At 39.2% G+C, this 22,367-nt stretch overlaps 3 protein-coding genes across 3 annotated transcripts; all 3 read right to left on the bottom strand.

The window, feature by feature from the left end:
- Nucleotides 1-386: 386 nt before the first annotated feature.
- LOC130561082 (GTPase IMAP family member 9-like) lies at nt 387-1,979 on the bottom strand. The gene is made up of 2 exons (XM_057345201.1): nt 1,820-1,979; nt 387-1,592 (listed from the first exon to the last, which is right to left on the bottom strand). The coding sequence occupies exon 2, from the start codon at nt 1,581-1,583 to the stop codon at nt 771-773; it is 813 nt and encodes a 270-aa protein (XP_057201184.1). The 5' UTR covers nt 1,584-1,592; nt 1,820-1,979; the 3' UTR covers nt 387-770.
- Nucleotides 1,980-3,140: 1,161 nt separating this feature from the next.
- On the bottom strand, nt 3,141-5,871 carry LOC130561083 (GTPase IMAP family member 7-like). Its single transcript, XM_057345202.1, has 5 exons — nt 5,854-5,871; nt 5,610-5,700; nt 5,105-5,145; nt 4,919-4,976; nt 3,141-4,334 (listed from the first exon to the last, which is right to left on the bottom strand). The coding sequence occupies exons 3-5, from the start codon at nt 5,105-5,107 to the stop codon at nt 3,592-3,594; spliced, it is 804 nt and encodes a 267-aa protein (XP_057201185.1). The 5' UTR covers nt 5,108-5,145; nt 5,610-5,700; nt 5,854-5,871; the 3' UTR covers nt 3,141-3,591.
- Nucleotides 5,872-10,776: 4,905 nt separating this feature from the next.
- Nucleotides 10,777-11,571, bottom strand: LOC130561203 (uncharacterized). Its single transcript, XM_057345381.1, has one exon. The coding sequence runs from the start codon at nt 11,422-11,424 to the stop codon at nt 10,777-10,779; it is 648 nt and encodes a 215-aa protein (XP_057201364.1). The 5' UTR covers nt 11,425-11,571.
- Between the last annotated feature and the right edge of the window lie 10,796 nt (nt 11,572-22,367).

Here is a 22,367-nt window from a genome sequence, read left to right as displayed (position 1 = left end):
AACATCATTTTGAAGCCTATTTAAGAGGACACTGCGGTCAATTGTGTCAAAGATGGCACTAAGATTGAGTTAAACTAGCAAAGAGACGCAGCCACGATAAGAAGACAAAATCAGATCGTTTGTGATGTTGAGGAGAGCAGTCTTGGTGCTATGATTTAGATTATTAATTTATGATTATGATTTAACTGACTGGAATTTTTCACAAATGTTTTGCATTTGCTAGATTTAGTAAAGAATCAGATATAAATTGAGATTGACAGAATAAATATCAATGTATTAATATAAAAAAGAGGTGATATGCAGAGAGACAAACAAACTGCTGGCAGCAAGGTAGACAGTAACCAGAAGTCTGTCATAGCACACAAAGACATAGTACACCATTTGTTAATAAAAAATAATTTCTCACAGCCAAAACTGCTCTAGGATAGTTATTCCATTTGTGTAACAAACATTACAACATAATTAATTTAAAAAAGGTTGCGAACACCAAATAGTGATTTGACTGTCCTTTACTTTATACACTTTATTTGACAATGAACAATAAAAAAATCAACTAATTTAACTTTAACTTTGATTCTAATAAATTGATTTTCCATTTATGAAATTTGTATCAAATCATAAAACACACAATATAAACCAATTAAACAGAAAGCATATAACACCATGGAAACAGAATTTATAGGAAAAGCAGCACTCGAACCCCTGGGATACCTGAATAACATGAACATCTGGTTTTGTACCTGGATTTAATGTAGTTTTGATTTTCTGCATCATTTCATGATCTTTTGGTGAAAGCAAATTGCTGAAACTACCACTGTTGTTACCCCAGCACAACCATGTATAAAAGTTTTAACATCCAAAGAACCCTCATTCCACATATTAACACAACCCATGAGAAGCACAATGACACTAAAGGTACACAGATATTTCGGCCTCATAAATCTCTGCAGAAAAGCTTTCCTCGTTTGAGCCTTAAACATTTCTATAGTATAACAGCTGTTGTCATTTGCAGACACGTTTCTGTGGATCTTGTCCAGTAGTTCAGTGACCTGTTCTCTGTTCGACTGATCTTTATTATTCAGTAAGTGAAATCTCCCACCACACTCTTCTATCAGCTTGGACAGTTCTGCATTACGTGTTATCAGTTGTTCAATTGATTTATTTTGAAGCTCATCTCCGTGCGTGAAGACCACAAAAGTGTATTTCAAGACGTGCTCACCAAATGTCTGTTTATATAGCGACACGATATCTGCGTCTTGTTGAGTGAAAGTGTTTGAAGAGAAAACCAGAAGGATCGCGCGGAGTCCTGCAGAAGACTGCTGTATTCCTCTCTCTAACTCTGCACACACGTCGATGTCTCTTGAGTTATAGAAGTTTGGAGCGTCAATCACTGTGATGATTTTATTCGACACTTCTGCCGTGTGCTGCTGACATTTGTCTGTAATTGATCTCAGGCTTCGTCCCGACTGAAACGCATTACATCCCAATATAGTGTTTCCTGCGGAACTTACTCCCGAACCAGTTTTTCCTATCAGCAGAACCCGAAGTTCACGACTGGAGGACGTCTGGTCAGTCTTATCCATCGCTATAGCCTGCAAGAAATATAGTTCATGTATTATTTGTATGATTCTAGAAAAAGTTTGACTTCATGCTACGAACCGTTCTATTTTTAATATAGCATTTAAAGCAACCACAATGCCAGCACATTATAGTGCCGTGTATATTTTCAGTATGAAGGCTATAATGGCACTACTGATGCTCACGATCGTTGAGGCACTCTTTATTAATAGTAAAGTAACAAACAGTCGCTACGATTTACCTTTAATCTGGGTGGTTGGTACAAGCAGATTGATATTTGTTATTTCTTTTACACAGGTTTCACAGCACAGACCGGTGTTACAAAATGGCTTTCATCAAAATAGCACTCTTGTACTTTCACTTTTGTTGGACACCGCCTACTTCTCAACTCACTTCACTCTTGTTGGTTTATTTTAATACTCAATAATCTAAAAGTTGTGCATTATATCTGACACACACATGAACACTGTACAGTTAGTTTTGTGGCTATAAATCATTCCCTTTAAATGCTTTTGACGTTGGAAAAAGGTATTTTAATGTGTACTTTAGAGATGGTCCCTAAATTCACGAAAGTTTAATGTCAAACCAACTTTATGCCAGTGAAACGCGGCAATGAACGCATGCTTTATATGCGCCACGCGCTTGTGTGTAAACACATTAGGACAATTTATATATAAAACAGTATACAATATTCGTTAATGTTCCTGTAGGAAGGAGCTTGTTCTGTTGACAGACAGAGGCTTCAATTCCGCGAGTAGGCTACAGTTTGCAAAACCGTGCGCACGGATTGCGAAAGCGTGGGCACAGATTATGAATTCGTGGGTACAGATTTCAAAAACCGAGAGCACGGTTTGTAAACTCGTGGGTACAGTTCATTAATCCGAGAGCACGGTTTTGTAAACTGAGGGAACGAATTACAAAACTGTGGCCACGGATTTGCGGGTCTTGTTTTTTTTTCTCCGAGGGGTGACCAGACGGGCTCGGTACTTGTCAGGACCGGGTCTTAAACCCGGAAAGTTCTGAGCACTAACCACTAGGCCATGGAAGTGACGTGGACCCAAGTTGCAGATAAGCACAAGAGGCAGGCTAGAAGTGAATAAAATTCAGTGCTTCTCCAAAAAAAATACAAAGAATTCCTGGCTTAATCAAAGAAGTCCATAAATAATAGTTCCAACCAATCAGGTCCAAATCCAAGAACGTAAATAAAATTTAGAACAACAGTTTAAAGTCTGCTGAACCATGAGAACATCAAGACTGAGCAAAGAGACGAGCGAATGTTGGCCTAATATACACACACAAAATAAAGCACAGGTGATCTCAATGTCCGATAATGAGACCGCTGTCAGAGGGACGTGTGGGAGCTCTTTTACTCCCTCTGCTGGCCTGAGTGCGGTGTGACAAGACTAACATGATGATGCGTTACAGGTTGTTTCAATTGTATTTCAGTATAATGTATTTACATTTCATCACCATTAATGAACCCTTAATCTTTTTGCAGACAAGACTTTTTGAGGAATAGAATGGAAAAGAATATAATACGCAATAGAATGATAAAGTTAAAGTATTAAAAGGTTTTAATAGCCGTTTCACAAAGTTTACATAAAACTATTTTAATGTACAAAGATTGCAAGATCAAGCAGAACATACATTTACCTTTTGAATTGATCACTTCCCAATAATAAAGACATTATGTAAATGTCATTCTGAATATATCTTTATTTCAAACTAATTGAAGGTACAGTTGATATAGACTAAGCTTTTAGAACCAGAAACGTACCTTTAAAAGTTTGCATTTGTTTAAATTTACTCTATACAGAATAACCTTTTTCTGGTTGTATATTACAGTTATAAAAACTGTTATTTAGGAGTATAACAAAAACAACATTGTGCTGCTAGCATCAGGTAATATGTATAATAACATTGTTAATTTGTAAAACATTTAAGCTAAATTGTATACAATTATTAAAAAGATGATGTTGTCTTGTCTATATTTACTATCGTGTATTGATAGTTTTAGACTGGCCCATATGCAAACCTTGTCTGTTGAAACAATTCTCTACTAAAACTGTTGATTTTTTCCCTGAGATATTCAACAACAGCAATGAAAAATTGTTTGAAGTAATACCAAAACTTTTCAAATGTGTTCTTTTGTGCCCATTCGTACATCTCATCTGTGTAGTAACCATTGACATTCATTGTGTCAATCTTCTGCAGTAGATCAGTCACTTGCTGTCTGTCATTCAGATTTCTGTTATTGAAGATGTGATACCCCTGACAGCGCTTTATGACTCTTTTCACAACTTCATTCTGACCTATCTCTGATTCTACTGTCGCCAGGTCACATTCATCCCCGTATGTGAAGAGGATTATAACATGCTTCAACACATTTCCACCAAAAACCTTCTGCACTCGATTCAGTATGTCTTCCTCTTGCTCTGTGAATCTACCAAACGGCACAACAAACAAGAACGCATGAACTCCTGGAGCAGACAGATACACACTCCTCGCAAACTCTCTTGCCAGCTGCTCTTCTGAAAGAGTGTTACCAAAAAAACCAGGAGTGTCAATGACAGATAAGTTTCTGTCATCAATCACAATACTCTCAGATGTACTCTCATTTGTAACGGAGGACAGACTTCTTCCACATTTAAATCTGTTCTCTCCCAGGATGGTGTTTGCTACTGAACTCTTGCCAACACCCGTCTTCCCCAGAAGAACAATATTCCTTTCATTGTTCTGCACTCCTACTGCTGCTGCTGCATGTGTTTCAACAAGAAGAGAAAACATCTGAATTGCTTAGAACAACAACAATTTTCATATTATTTACATAATAATGATTTGTGTGTCTCTGTGGTGAATATATGATTTAATTTATAGGTGTTTGTCAAATCAAGTCAAGTGTATTTATATTGCGCTTTTACAATTAACTTTAAGCAAAATCTTCTGCAGTAGATCAGTCACTTGCTGTCTGTTATTCAGATTTCTGTTATTAAAACATTTAAAGCCTTTAAAGTTATACAAGTAAAAACAAATAAGGTGAAGACACAGAAACTCACAACTCAGACACACGCGCACACACACACACACGCACACACACACACACACACGCACACGCGCACGCGCACGCACACGCGCACGCGCACGCGCACACGCACGCACGCACGCACACACACACACACACACACACACACACACACACAGTGGTTATCACAGAGAAGCACACATTTAAGATAAAGGAGAGAGAAACACAGGTTAGATATTAAACAGACTATAAGTTCCTATATGTAATAATAAATAAGTTAAGTCAAACTTTTCACTTGTCGGCTGTTCGTCAAGATACCTGCATTTTCCGGTAGCTGATGTGTGACCAGAGGTCCTCTTTGACGCAGATTGTTCGACTGAAATATTATGAAATTACATTTGTAATGTGATTATTAGAATTGTAATTGTCTTTCAAATTCCAAAAAAAAGTTAGATATGTCTATGATTGTAGACACAAAATGACGGACTGAATGAATGAATCTACCATAGTTGTAGATTGTTCTGATTTTATCTGCGCTTCAAGACCTGTAAGAACAAAAAGTTTTCATGTACATCATGTACAACATGGAGAACAGAAATTGTGCAAAACTATATGTTTACTTATTATAAACAGACATAAATAGATGGTGCAAAAGTGGGTCCAGCGCTTCATTAGATTGTAGCAAGGGCGAATGAGGTACATTCTATCAATCACTGACACAATTATTTGACATTATTAAATATCTACTAAACTGATTACTGTATGTACAAATGCTTATCAACAGGAAAATAAATTCAGTCTGAACTTCAGTTGGTGATTTTTCTGAGCTCATCTTTGATCCTCAGCCTCCACTCCCCTTAGATTCCGTCTTTATTAGCTCAAAAACTTTTTAAATATAAAAACCTAGAAAGATGGTGATGTCCTAATTTCATCGTAGTTCTCAAAGCAGGTAAACCTGCTTAATTACTAATGTTATAATTCAGGGACGGGTTGAAGTAGAAATACTCACTGTAATGTTGATCCTTAGACACCAGAATGTTGTCAGTTGAGGTTTCACTATCTGAACAGTAACAGACCTATAAACCCTTTGACGTCATCAGCTCCACCCAACAGAACAGAAACGACACCAGAATGGAAATTTACTGAAATATCTTTACTGAAACTAACTAGAGAGGCACAAACGACACTGAACATGTTTTGCTACTACTATAAAAAGCTTTTCATAAAGGTTTAGGGTGGAAATAAAAACAAACCTCATTCAGTAAAGTACTGCAGTTCCTCTTTTATGGATTTAAAGTCACATGAAGCAGACAGATTTCCATGAAACTAACATGGTGGTTGGAACAATTCACCAAAACATGTGGGTGGAAAGTCCCGTATGCAACACAAGGTCTCGCCACAACACACTTATCGACATCTAATTTCTGTGATGTGTTAGTGCCTTTTTATAGAACACAACAGGTTTAGACCTGTCCAGGTACAAACAAAGTCTCAAATCATAAAAATCTTTATTTAATACTCATTAAGTAACCTTTGTTTATTTTACAATTTTAAATCTATTTGCCCCATTTTTAACAAGCTGGAGATAACCTGCAGGACAGTTCCCCCCAGGACCTTGTCTGGACACCCTGAATTGTATCTAGTCCAGGGGTCCACTCTCCGTACTTCGCTAACTCAGTTAACTGGATTTGGTTGTTATATAAAATATGCAATTTTTTCACATTTATACACAATTCTTCACTTATGCTTTTATTATGAATAGCATTTTCATAGTTACAGATTTACAGACTTTACAAAATTAGATCAGATTTTGCTGCCTGCCTGTGTAATGTCTGTCAGCCGCAGTGCCCTCGTGCTCCACAAGAGGGCACTCACCTCATCACTTGGACTTTTCACTACATCACTACATTTCCCATAACCCATTGCCCGGACTCATTGAACACTGATCATTCTCACCTGTTTGCAATAACCTCTGTCTATATAAGCCTGGTTCAATCACTCTGTCATTGTGAAGGTTTGTTTAGTGTCTACTGCATTTCTGAGCGTTCTTGTTTGTTTTGGACCACGCTGTGTTTTGGACCACGCTGTGTTTGGGACCACGCTGTGTTTGGGACCACGCTGTGTTTGGGACCACGCTGTGTTTGGGACCTTGGACTTTACTGCTGGTTTTTGTGAACCTTTGCTGCCTGCCTCGACCATTGCCTGTGACTCCGTTTCTGATTGTTTGCTGCCTGCCCTGAACTCATTGTCTGTTTGTACCAGATCTCTATTAATAAAACTGCATTTAGATCCGCACCTGTCAAGTCTCCGAGCAGTTCGTGACAGCCTGACGTAGGAAGAGGTTCTTATTATAATATTACCGGCCATTAATCCGCACATTTCCACACACGGCGGTGCCGTCATTGTTGTTTTCGCAAGCAGAGTTGAACTTGTTCTAACGTCATGGCAAAACGTTTTAGCAAAACATGCTAAATGTTTGAGTCTCAGCCTCAGGAGACAAGAGAGGATTGAGTGGATTTATTTTATTTTTAGTGGAAATCCATCAGAAACCGTAAGTAAAAACCTGCTTGTAAAAACCTGCTTGTTTGTGAGAATCACTTCAAGCCGGAGTGCTTTATCAACCTGGGCCAGTACAAGCAGGATTAGCTTCAAAGTTGTTCCTCAAGAAGAGGGATCGAGACCGACTGAACGAGACAAAGCTGCCGATGTGAGTAATATTTATCAGCAGTCTGAGTTGACGTAAACATGCAAGACCGAAATCTAAATCCTGTCAAGTATTGACAGAAGAGATATGTTTTAAGTAGTTTTGTGAATGTTGTGAGAGATGTGGTGGACCGGACTGAGTTAGGAAGAATGTTCCACCAGGAAGGAGTTGTGAAGAAGAATGAGCGGGAAAGCCATTTACTGCCCTTATGAGAAGGCAATACAAGACGCCGCTGGTGTAGGAGGGTGTGAAAGTATGCCGGTGCAGTGATGGTCCTGTAGGCAAGCATCAGTGACTTGAATCTGATATCATCATAACTGGACTGTAAGTAAGGAATAATTGACGACGGGCCGTTCAATTATGGAAAGTTAATGCACACCCCGAGGTGGTAATGCGGCCACGACGCGAAGCGGAGTTACACCTCGCATGTGCATTAACTTTAGACAATTGACCGGCCCGGAGTCAATTATTCCGCTTATACCACGGTCACAACACTTGCTGGTAGGAGGACTGGGGGGCAGTCGTGGTCTAATGGTTAGAGAGTGGGACTCGTGACCAGAAGGTTGCCGGTTGGATTCTCAGGGCCGGCGGGTAACGACTGAGGTGTCCTTGAGCAAGGCACCTGACCCCTACTTGCTCCCCGGGCGCTGCAGTGATAGCTGCCCACTGCTCCGGGTGTACGTGTGGTCACCACTTGCTGTGCGTGTGTTCACTACTTAAATGCAGAGTCACATTTCGGGTATGGGTCACCATATCTGACTAATAGGTCACTTTCACTTTCACTTTCAGAAAGTAAGATGGATAAAAACAATTATAAGCATTAATGCCACATATGCAGTTTTCCGAGAGCGAGAGGAAGACAGACAGTGCACGTGCACACGCGTTTGCTTCACTGAGAGTGAAAAGACAAGTATCTATATTTGATTTGTTTTTCTCGTATTTAACACCCCTGTCGTATAAGAAGAGTATTAAGAGAAAAAAGTGACACGGAGGTTTCTGCGCCAGCTGCGGTTCTCTCAGTGGCATAGAAAGCTTCCTGCTGTGTGTTTTAAGTCCCGTTTACCCATTCCACAGACGAATTTAACATGTTGTTGTTATTTTTGTGCTTCGTGTTTTATCTTTAACCCGCTGATTGTGTCATGTAGTTTGCCGTTACCTTTGATATATGCTTTAGTTTTTCATCTGAACAGTCCTGTACAGTGCTCTCGCCATTGTTGTTCAAATGTTCATGCTGTCCATAAATATTAATAGTTATTTCTTCTCAGACAATGGAATTTGCCTGTCACTTTGTCTGTTGTTAGATACATATTCACTGGCGGACAGTAGGCTACATTTAAGTTAAACTTGGCGAAGTGATATGGAACTGTAATGCGGTCAGCAGACCTGGAACACCTTCATAGGTGTGCATTTACCGAAAGTTAATGCATACCCATAGAACGTTTGTCAGCCAATCAGATTGAAGCATTCAACAGCCCCGTGGTATAATTTGAGTTAATGATGTTGAAGGAGTCAAATACAAACTGAATGTGTGTTTCACAATGATAGATGTTTCAATATCGGTTTATTTTTCTTCAGATTAATAAATTTAGAACTAAAATCTATATTGTGCAATTTTTGTAATGTTTACTGCAACATCAGTCATGCGGAGTAAGATTTTCTGAAACGAAGTGCACAATATTTACAATAACTGTATGTACTCATTTGCAGAATGTGTATACATTTATAAATTGCCAATGATGCTGTATATTGTTTATTAACTGTTACAAGATGGCGCATAAGGTTTGCAATGGTGAAACGTCATCGCGTTTTTCTTATTAATCTTCTCCCCTTTTTAAGGGTTTAACATTTACATTCTTTCCATCAGCACCCGACTCAAGGCAACTGTTCCAGCATCATTTGATCAGTGTGAAATGTTTTGCTGTTATCTGAAGACACTTTAAGAGACAGAGCTGCTTACCAATGAAAATAATATATCAGTCAATATCTCACAGACTTATAGGCCTGTTATTACAGTTAATGTCTGAAAAATTCATTTTTTTTACTTTTTTTATATTCCATATAAATATTACTTTATGTGTATTATCTGTTTGTTACACAATGTATTTGTTGCAAAGCTGCATTGCAGAAATACAAACGGTGAAAAGCTCAACAGAAATAAACCTGAATTTAATCAAATAAAGCAGCAGGCATTTAACAAGCATTGTCATAATATCTGTGAAATTTCCTAAAAAGTAAAAAAGAGATTCTTTAATAGTCTTGTTCCTTTAGAAGAAAGTTTTATTCTTTGTATAAGAGAAGTCACCCAAATAAACATACACTTTTAGAATTCTCTTTTCACATCCACAAACTTTCTGATAGGCTTACTCTTCCAACAAAAAATGAAGAAATAAAAAATAAATCAATAATATAATATCTGTTCTCCATTGATTCTATCATAGCTCATAACTTCATAACTTACTTTGACACTCATGCATGTCTTCAATACCATTAATAACAGAACATGATTATCTTGAGTAGGATAAAAATCTGCACAATAATAAAACAATCCAGCAGAATTAAGTTTAGCCCTCAAACAAAATATTCCACAATACCAAGAATTATATGATCTAAAATCCTCATACTACCTCAAATCTCCCATTTCTGTTTCAAGTAAGGCATAATCCGCGGCTAGACGTGGAGGCCAAGAACCACCCGATACGAAGTGGATTATTATTAAATGAAATTAGTATTATTTAATGCACAGCTATCCGTCAATTATACCACGGTCATTTGTCAAGTAAAGCTGTTATTGGTGTTTACAGTGTATTTTTGATCAGGTGTGTAGCAACTCATAAGGTGAAAATGAAGGTTATGTTGTCTGTTCATTTCAAATGTTGATCAAACTGACTGGACTGTGCATTAAATGGTTTTAATGCACACCTTCCAACCAATCAGAATCCAGTATTCAAACAGGCCATGGTGCTGTTTAATAAATGTTATGACATGTTAATTAATACTGGATTCTGATTGGCTGGAAGGTGTGCATTAAAACCATTTAATGCACAGTCCAATCAGTTTGATTAACATTTGAAATTAACAGACGAAAATCTGTAATTTTCACCCGTCCGATCAGAAATGACACTGTAAACATCAATAACTGCTTTAACTTGGCAATTGACTGTGGCGTAAACAGGATAATCCACAGCTAGCCGTGTGTTAAAGGATGTTAATGCACGGCTAGTCGTCAATTATTACTTTCTTAATCTTTTAATCAATATACATTTAGGAAATCAATCTCAGACCTTCAATTGTTATAATGTGATAGTGCATCATTTCTAATCAGATCAAAATTTGTGGATGAAGTTATGTGATCTAAGTGTCGCCTCATTGGTCAGAATAATTCTGTACTTTAGATGAGACATACTGTATATTTCACATTATTGGTTAAATGATTTATTACAGAATGACACATCTCCATTCATGTTTTAATCCTTCAACCTTTTTTTTCAGCTTTTCTGTGTCTATTCTCATCATTTAAGAGTTTATAGAACTCCTCCAGTAACTCATGATGGTCTTTAAGTTCTTCCAGATGCTTTCTGATCTTATTAACTTGATCATTTTTCTTTTTAAACTCATTTATTTCTTCTGCTTGTTTTCTGGCTTCATCTTCATGTTTCTTCTTCATCTCTTTTATTCTCCGCTCATGCTCCTCCTTTATTTCCTTTCTCTCTTCCTCTTCTCTTTCTTTTCTCTCTCTCTCCTGGGTTTCTCTTCTCTTGATCTCTTCTTGTTGTTCTCTTTTAATATCATCAATTCTTTTCCTCCATCTCTTTCTCTCTTCTGCTCTTCTCTCATCATCTTCTCGTTGTTTTCTCTCCCACATCTCTTTTCTCTTTCTCTCCAGCTGCTCATAACGTTTCATCGTTTCAGTTTTCTTCTCTTGATACTCTCTCTCTTTCTCTTCTTTCTCTCGTCTCAGTTTCTCTCTCTCTTCATCTCTCTGTTGTCTCTCTTCTTCTCTCTCTTCTTCTCTCTCTTTCTCAATCTTCTGTCTCATTTTCTCCAGTTCTTCTTGTTTTTCTCTCAGTTGTTCTTCATGTTTCTCTCTTCTCTTTCTCTCATCTTCTTCTCGTTCTCTCATCTGTCGTTTCTTGTCTTCCTCCCATTCTCTCTCTTGTCTTTCAATTTCATCTTGAGTCTCTTTTCTCTCATTTTCAGCTTCTCTTATTTTTCTCCTCCATTCTTCTCTCTGTCTCTCTTCTTCCTCACGTCTCTTTTGCTCCTCAGATCAGTGTTTCCCAACCTTTTTTCTGCCGCGGCACAGTTTTAATTTGCAAAATATTTCACGGCACACCAGCATCACATTAACCACTAAAATATAACAAAATGGCACAAAACTGCATTGCTTTAAATTGCTTGTTAAGACAGCATATTATAATAAACGTAGTACTCACATATGATGTCAATGTGAAACTTGAGCTTGTTTTGATGAACACAAAGATGATATCCTCGCTGGAATTGATGACAACGACACACGGAGCTCTTGGTCAACTGCTCTCAATCTTTCTCTATTTGTGTTCTTTATATAAGTCAAACTGGAAAAGCTGAGCTCACATAAGTAGGTTGTGGAAAAAGATAACAGCACTGAGATTGCACTGTCTGCAATGACTGGGTACTCTTTGGCAGCAGTCAACCAGTAACTGTCCAAAGGTAGGTCACTGAATGTCATTTTCAAACCACGGTCCTGTCTCATTTCAGTGAGCTGCTCTTGTTGCTGCAGCGACAGTCCATTTGCGTTATCCATTGGTCCATTTGCGTTATCCATTGCAGATGAGCTAAATGGGTCTCGAACCCAGTCAAAGGCTTCAGGTGATGTTAAGGGGAAATAAAAAGAGAATTTTTCTTCGCGAGTTGATAGATGCTTACAAATTACCTCACACAATGCCGCAAAGTTGTCTGAATGTCCAGTTTGGGCAAGGGGAAACATCTCAAGAGAGCCTTTTTCCATATGTTGTCGCCAGAGGGCAAGCTTTGATCTGAATCCATGCAGTTTGTCTGTGCTAGTTAGTACATTTTCATTTCTCCCTTGCATTCACGTGTTCAGTTCATTCAGGTGTGCAAAAATGTCCGCCATGTATGCCAACCGTGCACACCATTCCTCATCCGATTTTCCCGCTGTTAAGAAGGTTTTCAGTTCTTCCCTCAGTTCGTACACACGCGACAAAAGTTTACCACGGGACAGCCATCGGACCTCCGTATGAAGCAATAAAGTCTTATGGTCTGCCCCCATCTCCTCACATAAGATAGCAAATAGTCGGCTTTTCAAAGGCCTTGTTTTTATAAAGTTGACAATACGCACTGCACCATCCAACACATTCGACAGCTCCTTTGGTAACGTCTTGGCAACAAGTGCCTCGCGATGCAAAAAACAGTGCGTGACCGTGACGTTCAGATTTTTTTCTTTGACTCTACTGACGAATCCCTTGGTATTCCCAGTCATGGATGCTGCTCCGTCGGTACACACACTCACGCAGTTTTCCCATTTTAGTCCTCCTTGTTCAATGTAATCGGATGTCACCCGAAATATTTCCTCTCCTGTTGTTTTTGATGGCAAGTCTTTGCAAAAATAAAAATTCTCTCTGATGATTTCACCATCCACAAAGCGCACGTTTGCTAATAGCTGAGCATTCCCACTTATGTCTGTTGATTCATCAATTTGAAATGCAAATTTGACGCTAGTTTTTATTTTTTCCAGTACAACGCTCTCAATGTCAGCGGACATATCGTCAATGCGTCTGGCAATTGAATTGTTTGAAACGGGCACTTTTGCAATTTCTTTGGCAGCATTTGGACCCAACATTGTTTTCACAATTGCTTTGCATGCAGGCATAATTAATGACTCCACCACCGTATGTGGCTTTTTCGATTTTGCAACCAGGTAGCTAGCTTCGAGAGCTTTTTCAGACACTGTGGTACTCTTTCTCCTCAAAGAAGCCTGTTTATCCGTTTGATCTCTCAAACGCACAAAATAGTATATGTCTTTCTTAATAAGTGATGGATGTTTTGTTTGTAAATGACGTTTAGATGATGGTTAGATAGTTTTTCTCCACAGACTAAGCATAAGGGTAGTGCTGCCGAGTGATCCCCGGTGAAAGTGAATCCATATGACAGATAACTGTCGCTGTATTGTCTTGAGCTCACCGTTTTTGCTTTCTTTCCTGTGTCTCCACTGCTAGATGGCTCAGGTTCCGATTCAGGGTCGTTAGATTTTCTTTTCAATAATTTATTCATGTTTTCCCGTTGGTTTTAGTATCGTGTTCGTAATTATGTGTGGAATTCGCACATGGTAATATCGCTGGCTACGAGGTCACGTATTCGTACAGTCTCCTGGATGAGATCACGTATACGTGGTCAAATACGCGATGAGGTCACAGTTGGTTTACTTTTAATTGTAAAACATTGCTGTACATCTACATTTTATTTATTATTATTCAAAATTGGCCATTTTCCATGGCAGCGGTTGGGAAACACTGCTCTAGCAGTGGAGACACAGGAAAGAAAGCAAAAACGGTGAGCTCAAGACAATACAGCGACAGTTATCTGTCATATGGATTCACTTTCACCGGGGATCGCTCGGCAGCACTACCCTTATGCTTAGTCTGTGGAGAAAAACTATCTAACCATCATCTAAACGTCATTTACAAACAAAACATCCATCACTTATTAAAAAAGACACAACCTACTTATGTGAGCTCAGCTTTTCCAGTTTGACTTATATAAAGAACAAAAATAGAGAAAGATTGAGAGCAGTTGACCAAGAGCTCCGTGTGTCGTTGTCATCAATTCCAGCGAGGATATCATCTTTGTGTTCATCAAAACAAGCTCAAGTTTCACATTGACATCATATGTGAGTACTACGTTTATTATAATATGCTGTCTTAACAAGCAATTTAAAGCAATGCAGTTTTGTGCCATTTTGTTATATTTTAGTGGTTAATGTGATGCTGGTGTGCCGTGAAATATTTTGCAAATTAAAACTGTGCCGCGGCAGAAAAAAGGTTGGGAAACACTGTATTAGTTGATATACATTAAACGAGTGATTACTTGAGTTTTGACTGTGATCTCATGACTGTATTGAGTGTAGTTGAGTTTCCCCAGCGCTGCACATTTTATGTTATATTCAGTATCTGATCTGAGATCAGTCCGAGTCACTGTATCTTCACCCTTCAGCACACGTTCACATCTCCAGTCCGTCTCCTTCTTTATTCTGTACAGTAATCTGACCTCTACTGTCTCAGGACATGATGGAGGAATCTTCAGAGTCACGCTGTGACCTTTGACCTCTGCTGTGATTGGACGAGCTGGTTTTAATGGAGGAGTGAAACAAAGCGCTTCATCACATCCATCTTCACACAGAAGAACACATGAACCAGGATGAGTCTCCATCTCTCTTGATGAGACAATGAACTCGGCTGGTTTATGATCCTGTGAGTCCATCAGGTCTTTAAACATCTTCAGGTTGTGTCTCATTGTTAAATAATAAACATCCAATCTCTGATTCTCTGACTGGAATCCTGTCCATATTTGGCCGCCTCAACCGGTGTAAAAATAGTGGTGGCGTAACTCCGCCCACACAAGTGGTCCTTAACCTCTCTTCACTTCTGGTCACGAGGAATGGCGTGAGGGCGGGGCTACAATGACTGACAGATTGCAAAGTGGCGTTCAAATCTGCTCCCATTTTGTTAGCAACGCCCAATTTTCAACGATCCAATCAGTTCTCGATGGATGAAATCAAGTCCCGCCCTACACTTTTTCTCATTTCAAAAGTGTCACTCAACTATACGTCACAATACGTGAAAATATACTATCGCTACTTCCGTTTCATGTCGACTTTAAAGAGAGAAGTCATGTGTGACCAAAGAAAAATAAAAAAATCATAAACAGAGCACCTCCGTCTGTTCATTTTATGTTCAGTCGTGCATAACAACGCAACAGTTCATTTTTAGCTCATGCTAGCTCAGATCCTTATTAAGATGCTCCATGAGATGCTCCTTTAGTTTACAAATATGTTTTAATTTACAAATAGCATATCAATACATTGTAGCTTGTCTGTAATCATAAATATTCATCTTAAATAAAACATCTCTAGCAAATATCTACATGTTTGTCTCTATTAAAATGTACAAAGTCTACAGAATAGTATGGAATGATTCTGCGGACTATATTAAAAAGGAATTGCAAACTGCATTTGCAAATGCGTTTTCTATTTGTTCGTGTCAAAATTGTGACATAATTCAAACGCAATTGCAAACCGTTTTCATTTGCATTTACGCGAACGTACAGTGTCTGCAAATTTCAAAAGGAAAAGCAAAGTCTATTTGCAAATGAATTACCTGTGTCTTACGAGTTACGACCCTGCCAAATTTAAATCGCAATAGCAATTCCCCATATGCCATTTCACTTCCTCTGGTGTCGCGTATTAAGCCTGCCAAAACTCAAATGACTTGTTTCCTCTGACTTGTACAGAAACCTGTCAATCAATGGCGGGGGTGGGCTTATTCAACGGCGTGTGTTTGAATTGGGAAGTGACATCCTTCACCGTCGACTGGAACTTAAGTAGATACATGTGATACAGCTAAACACATTAGGAGTGAAGTTACAACTGCACTCACAATCGGCGTTGAAAACAGTGCAGTTTTCAGTTTTTTTGTTTGGAAATAACTCGCGCTGGATCTCTGGGCTCAGAGCGGCATCACTTAGCATGTGAAACTTCGGTGCAGGATGGATAATCATCACCTTCTGCAACATTCCTCTAAACATGTTTGTTTATGATATTCGTTTTCACAGTACTCCGAGGACATGACATATCTTGACAACACTGTGACCGTATTTTGCATCATGATTAATATGTGTTGTAAACCATAACAAAACATGTTCACTTTGTATGAATAAATAGCATCCTGCATTATCATTGTTGTTCATTATGCATATAACAAGTTAATAATAAATAATAATAATAATTAAAATTAAAAAAAATTTTTTGACAAAAGTACGTGAATTCTACATCTCTTTATTTGTGTATCATAACATAGTGAGACAAAGACAAACTTCTGCTCCAGTGTTTTAGTGAGTTTGCTGGACAGAAGTAGCTGTCATCTACAAATTACTGGATGGAGTTGTTGCTGTATTTAAAATGTAATTTCCGAACAGCCTTTTCAACAACATGTGCAGTAAATGAGCCCATCAGGTGATGCACCAACCTGAGAAATTCATGTAATTATGATGAATCCACACGGCTTCAATATGACTTTTATTGGTAGCTCATTGAGATCACCAGACCACTGTTATTCCAGTTGTTTTTGTCTTGGTGTGCGGTGAGTGATGATAAAAAATATTAAGCTACCAGTGCCTCGAATTTACAGCTAATTATCCAAAAGACAAAAGCAAAATATGAGTAATTTGTCTTGCTAGTAACTAGCTATACCATGTAATAAGTTAGCTAAAGTTTAGCTTACGCAGCCTTACTCAAATCTGGCTCTTGAGATCCACTTTCCTGCCAACCAAGTGTAGCCCTGACTCTAATAAAACACCTGAACACGCATAAGCAAGGGCTTAATTCAGAGATTCCTTGTGTTAAATACAGCGAGAGACGTTCAAGTGCAGATTGGTCTGTATGTTTACAGTCGCTCTCGCTGTATTTTACATATGCCGATCGATCTGCGCACAGCGCCGCATAAAGACCTTGATTAAGCTTGTTCAGGTGTGTTTTATTTCAGGTCTAAACTCGGCAGAAAAGTTTTGAGTAAGATTTGAGTAACACTGAGCTAAATGCAATATCATGAGCATACAGGCTAATTTAATGTAAACGACAGCTGAATACAGTAAAATTCTTGTCATCAAAATCGACACATGCATATCATGTGAATCAGGCGTTAATTAAAATGAGCTAATTTTCTTACATTTGATGCAAGGCATTGCAGATGAATAAACAAAATCACTAAAGCATATCACCACAGAACTTCCCCAGTTATTAGTTAATGACTTAAATCAAGAGTATGTTCCCTTTACATGTTGTTTAAATATGCATATAGCTGATTTTGGTTAATTTAAAAGAAATCTACAGAAGCAAACAGATAGTAGGCTTTTAAACAAACACCTTAATTTGTATTTTTGTAATTTTGCAAAAGAAGAAATGGAAAGTAAATCGATGTTTACCAAAATCTCAAAACTGAACACTACACTACATGAAGTGTGCTGCCTTAAAGGGGTGAAATGACATGATTAAAAACATAATTGACTTGTGTTTATGGTGTAATAAATTGTGTTTTACGGTTGAAGAAACTCTTTTACATACTGTACATTAGTGTAGCTCCTCTATGCCCCGCATTTCTAAAACGCTTGGATTTTGACAAAACTCATGGCTGTGCTCTGATTAGCCAGTTGCCCAGTGCGTTGTGATTGGCTGAATATCTCAAGCTTTCTCCTGGCTCCCAGAAGGATGCTGCTGTAAGGGAGGAAGGAAAGGCAACCAGGGAAAAAATGGAAGAAACTGTTATTCAAAGTTCAAGACTTTTTTGTAATAATTTCAGTTAAGCTACAGTTCCCTTTCTGTCGGTCTCTCGACATTGTGTCGAGCCGACAGATGGTGTTCGTCCCTGAGAACCAATCGCTTCCGACTTCTTAGAAAAGGCCAATGAAATTGGCGAATGAAATTTGCATGCCGGACTCCACCCCCAGATATCCGGGTATAAAAGGGAGACGGCGTGCCTCATTCATTCACCTTTTGTTCTTCGGAGCCTTCGCTCATGATCAACAGACTTCGCTACAAGATAGTAACTACAAGACTATCGGTTCTACGACGTGGTGCAGCGGACTGTCCCTTCCTGCGGTGACTTCCCCTGGGCGTCTCGGCGGTTCCAGAATTATTTGAGTTTTTTCTCTAAAAGAGCAAATTTCTCCAGCATGGCATGTCCCGCTGTTCTCTTGGGTGCAACACACTCATCGAGGAGGGGATGGACACGAGGTCTGCTTCCAGTACGCTGGGGCAGCACTTGTGGATACGTCCTGCCCGCACTGCGGGCGGTTGATGATTCAGATGTTGCGTCACAGGTCCCGTGGGAACACAGCCACCACCTCGTCTGCTTCCCGTTCCGTGACGGCAGGACTACAGCCCTGCCGCCCGCTACGGCGAGCAGCGAGGGTGATATGAGGATTACTGTGAGTGCTAATCCATCAGCCACCGGCTCCCGGACCGTTCGCACCTCGTCTCGCTCGTCTGACCGTTCCCCATGAGACGGTCCCACCGTCTCATTCCTCAACCACATATTCGGAAACAGTGCGTGATGATGAGATGTCTTTTGCAGCATCGGAGGGTGACTTACTGGCATCGGACTCCGACGATTCCTTGATGCTCCCTCCCTCGGGGGGTCGAGATCAGGAAGAAGCGGACGTTGAAATGTCAGCCATGCTTTCCCGGACCGCCGGCATTGGGTTGCGGTGCACCGCACTGCCTCTCCCAACGCTCGCGGCTGGATACACGGTACATCAGGTTTGAGAGCGGCTCCAAGCCGCACTCGCCCCCAGTGCCGTGTTTCCCCGGAAGTGCACGAGGAATTTAGTACGACCTGGAACGCCCCCTTCGGCGCGTACATGTCAACTAGTTCCATCACCCTTTCTCCCCTCGATGGTGGGGCAGCTAGAGGATACGTCGATGTCCCCCAGGGGCTCAACCTAGACTCCCGTTCCAAAGCATGTAGGTTTTTCGGCATCTTAGGTGTCGAGAGCTTACTCTGCTGCGGGCCAAGCTGTCCCCTCTCCACGCTATGGCCTTCCTGCAGGTCCATCAGGCCAAACCTATGACAGTACCTTCCCCCCCTTTCTTCTAGGGGGGTCGGCGTACTAAACAAGCCTCCCTTCTTCCCCCACTGGGTGAAGAACAGGCACTCCATCCGTCAGACTGCCATCTAGTGGTAGGCCGTAGTTTATGCACGGTTGTGTGTGGATCTGAAGTTGTTTGTGTGTGGATTGTCCAATGCAAAACCGCGTAAAGAACGTCTCAAAATCCGAATGCACAGAACAGGATGAATGGACGCACGCTGCAGGAAACACAAATGCACAACTTCTCATTGGTATGCGCAAAATGATTATACATGAACACAAAATAAAACATTGTATTCACAAATCTGTCTCTATTTGTACAAATCGCTTCATGTTTATTACAATCTAAATTTCACAGATTCAAATCATACGGCATTTGTTTGTGAATATTAAAATACAAGTGTAACTTTATCACGTTCACGGATGACTGTGCATGCATTTGTTAATCAATTTGATATTAAATTCATCCCATATAACGGGGCAGTAACAGATGGTACGCATAAAAATATAGAGAATAACCATTAAAACAAGGAAAAATCTGATCTAAATAAGTAATAAACAATATGATTAAAAGAAGTAAATAAATTAGATTAAAAAAATGCAATAACAAAAAAGTGATTAATCTACTAAATAGATTTAATCGAATAAAATGTGATTAATATAAATAAAATTTTGATTAAAATTAAATAAATTCACAAATAATTAATACATTTAGAGTACATTACAGTGAAAAAATATATAATAATGTGACTTATTAGGAACTAATTTTAGATTTATAATGTTATTTCTTAAATCGGGTGATTATAGTTTTATAGGACGGGGGTCCCTCACATGAGGATGATCACACTTGAGGGTTGGTTGCATGTAGCAGATTGGTTCATTGAGAATGGTGAACCCCAGCTATTTTCTTCGGAGAAAATTAAGTCTTTTAGCTCCACCCAGTGGACATTTCAGGTCAGAACTGCAGGCGTTTAAATCAGTCACTGTCCTGATTATTCCATGAGACACACCTGGGGCCCGTTTCAATAAGGACGTTCAACCAACACCGAATTAAAGTGTGAACTCTGATTTGGTTTACACCGATATGCGAAACTTTGAGTTTTTGTTTTCAGAACAGCTGATTTGAGTTAGTTCTATCAACTCTGGGTAGACTTACCTTGAGTTAAGCACGTGCACCACAACTACTACAAGCCATGATCAATGGAGCTCCGAAATTACCATTCACCATGACAACGGCACCAAAAAAACAACATGGCGGCATAAAGCTCTTGAGAGTGAGGCCCACTTTCCGCTCTGCATACAGTGGATTTACTGATGTCCTGAAAGTGACTTAAGTTTAATTTAATAAATAGATAAATGTACCAATAAACAAACAAATTCATCAGAAAATGAATGAAACAACAGAAATAAGTAAATAAAAAATATCTTATGTTCTCAGTCCCCAATCAGCTGTAGTTATAAATAAGAGACGTTATGATTTATATGACACCTGTAGGGCGTCAGACTCTTCTGTCAAAGTCAGACTGATCACCGGTTCGAATCCTGCTCGGAGCAGGATTCGGGTAGGAATGGTTGTGCTTATAAATGAATTGTTCATTACCTTTATCGCTCCATTTCTGCATGTATGTCTGTATTTTATTAATTTATTTATTCACGCACTTTATTTATACACTTTTTTAAAGTCATTTCTCATCGTCCATAGAAAACTATGCTCTGATGTAATACACGCACGATGGCTGATGTTATTGATGTAATGATGGATGACACACTCTGTCAGTTTAAATCTAGACTAAAGACGCATCTTTTTAATCTTGCATACACTACTCTTCCATAATATAAATCTTCTGAGGGTTTAGGCTGCATTAGTTAGATCAACCGGAACCAAAAACACAACTGATGTACTTGTTGCATCAAAGAGTACAGAACAGTACTCTACTCTCAGCCAGTCTTGTCTCATTGTTCCAAGGTTACCACAGCGAGCAGGATGCAGTTCATGGCCTGACCTGATGGTAGAGCGGAGAATGGGAAGTGGGGACCTGACAAGAGCTGAGATGATAGAGCTGGATAAAGAAGGACGCGGTCTCTTGACATGTCTTCACCACAAAATTTCAAATGCTATTAGATTATTAATGATAATCTTAAACTATAATTTATTTTATTATTAAGTTTATTTATTTTATTTAGCCTTGTTGTGCAAGCTCTCTGGAGCTTGTGCAGAGGCAGCAGCTTTTGCCAGAGGGGAACTGGAATCCCCTGGTTGGGCCTGGGTTCTCCTGAGGTTTTTTTTCTCGATTAGAGTTTTGGGTTCCTCGCCACCGTTTGCATACTGTTTTTGCACTATCTGCCTGACCGGGGGGGCTGCTTTAGAATTTTAAAGTTTTACTTAATTAATATTGCATATAGGAATTTATAGTCTGTTATATTTGACCTGTGCTTCTCTCTCCTTTATCCTAAATGTGTGCTCTCACTGAGCGTGTGTGTGTGTGTGTGTGTGTGTGTGTGCGTACTTGTCTGTGTACGTACGTGTGTGTGTGTGTGTGTGTGTCTCTGTGTCTGTGTGTGTTGGTGCGTGTGCGTGTTGTGTGTGTGGAGTGTTTTGTGTGTGGGTGTGTCTGTCTTCTGTGTTTTCAACCTTTTCTTGTTTTTGCAGGTACGACTTTGATTATTTTGCTTGTAGTCAATGTGTCTCATGTACAGCTGCTTTGTAACAATGAAAATTGTAAAAGCGCTATATAAATAAAGTTGAGTTGAGAGTTGAGTTGATACGTTTTGATATATCAGAATCAGAATCAGGAATTTTCTTTGGTGTTGGAAGCTCCTAGTACAGACATTCAACACAATGACAATACAAATATAATAAGATTTACAGTCTAAAAGATTCTAAATTGTGCATATATAAAATAAAGACTATTTTACAGAAAATGGGGGATAATAACATATAAGAGACATTGTACAGGGTAGTATATAGTAGAATAAACATATTAACAGATTTTTCTTGCCCTGTTTTTCACTCTGGAATCGTACAGGTCCTGAAGTGTGGGCAGAGGAGCACCAATAATCTTCTCAGCACTACGAACTGTCCATTGTAGTCTTCGTAGGTTTGATTTGGTGGCCGAGCCATACCAAACAGTAATTGAAGTGCACAGAACAGATTGGATGACCACTGAGTAGAACTGGGTCAGTAGCTCCTGTGGTAGGTTGAACTTC

Source organism: Triplophysa rosa, linkage group LG11, assembly GCF_024868665.1.
Source record: "Triplophysa rosa linkage group LG11, Trosa_1v2, whole genome shotgun sequence".
Classification (NCBI taxonomy): Eukaryota; Metazoa; Chordata; class Actinopteri; order Cypriniformes; family Nemacheilidae; genus Triplophysa; species Triplophysa rosa.
Note: the sequence above shows the minus strand (reverse complement) of the source record. Positions and strands in the feature narration are given on the sequence as shown.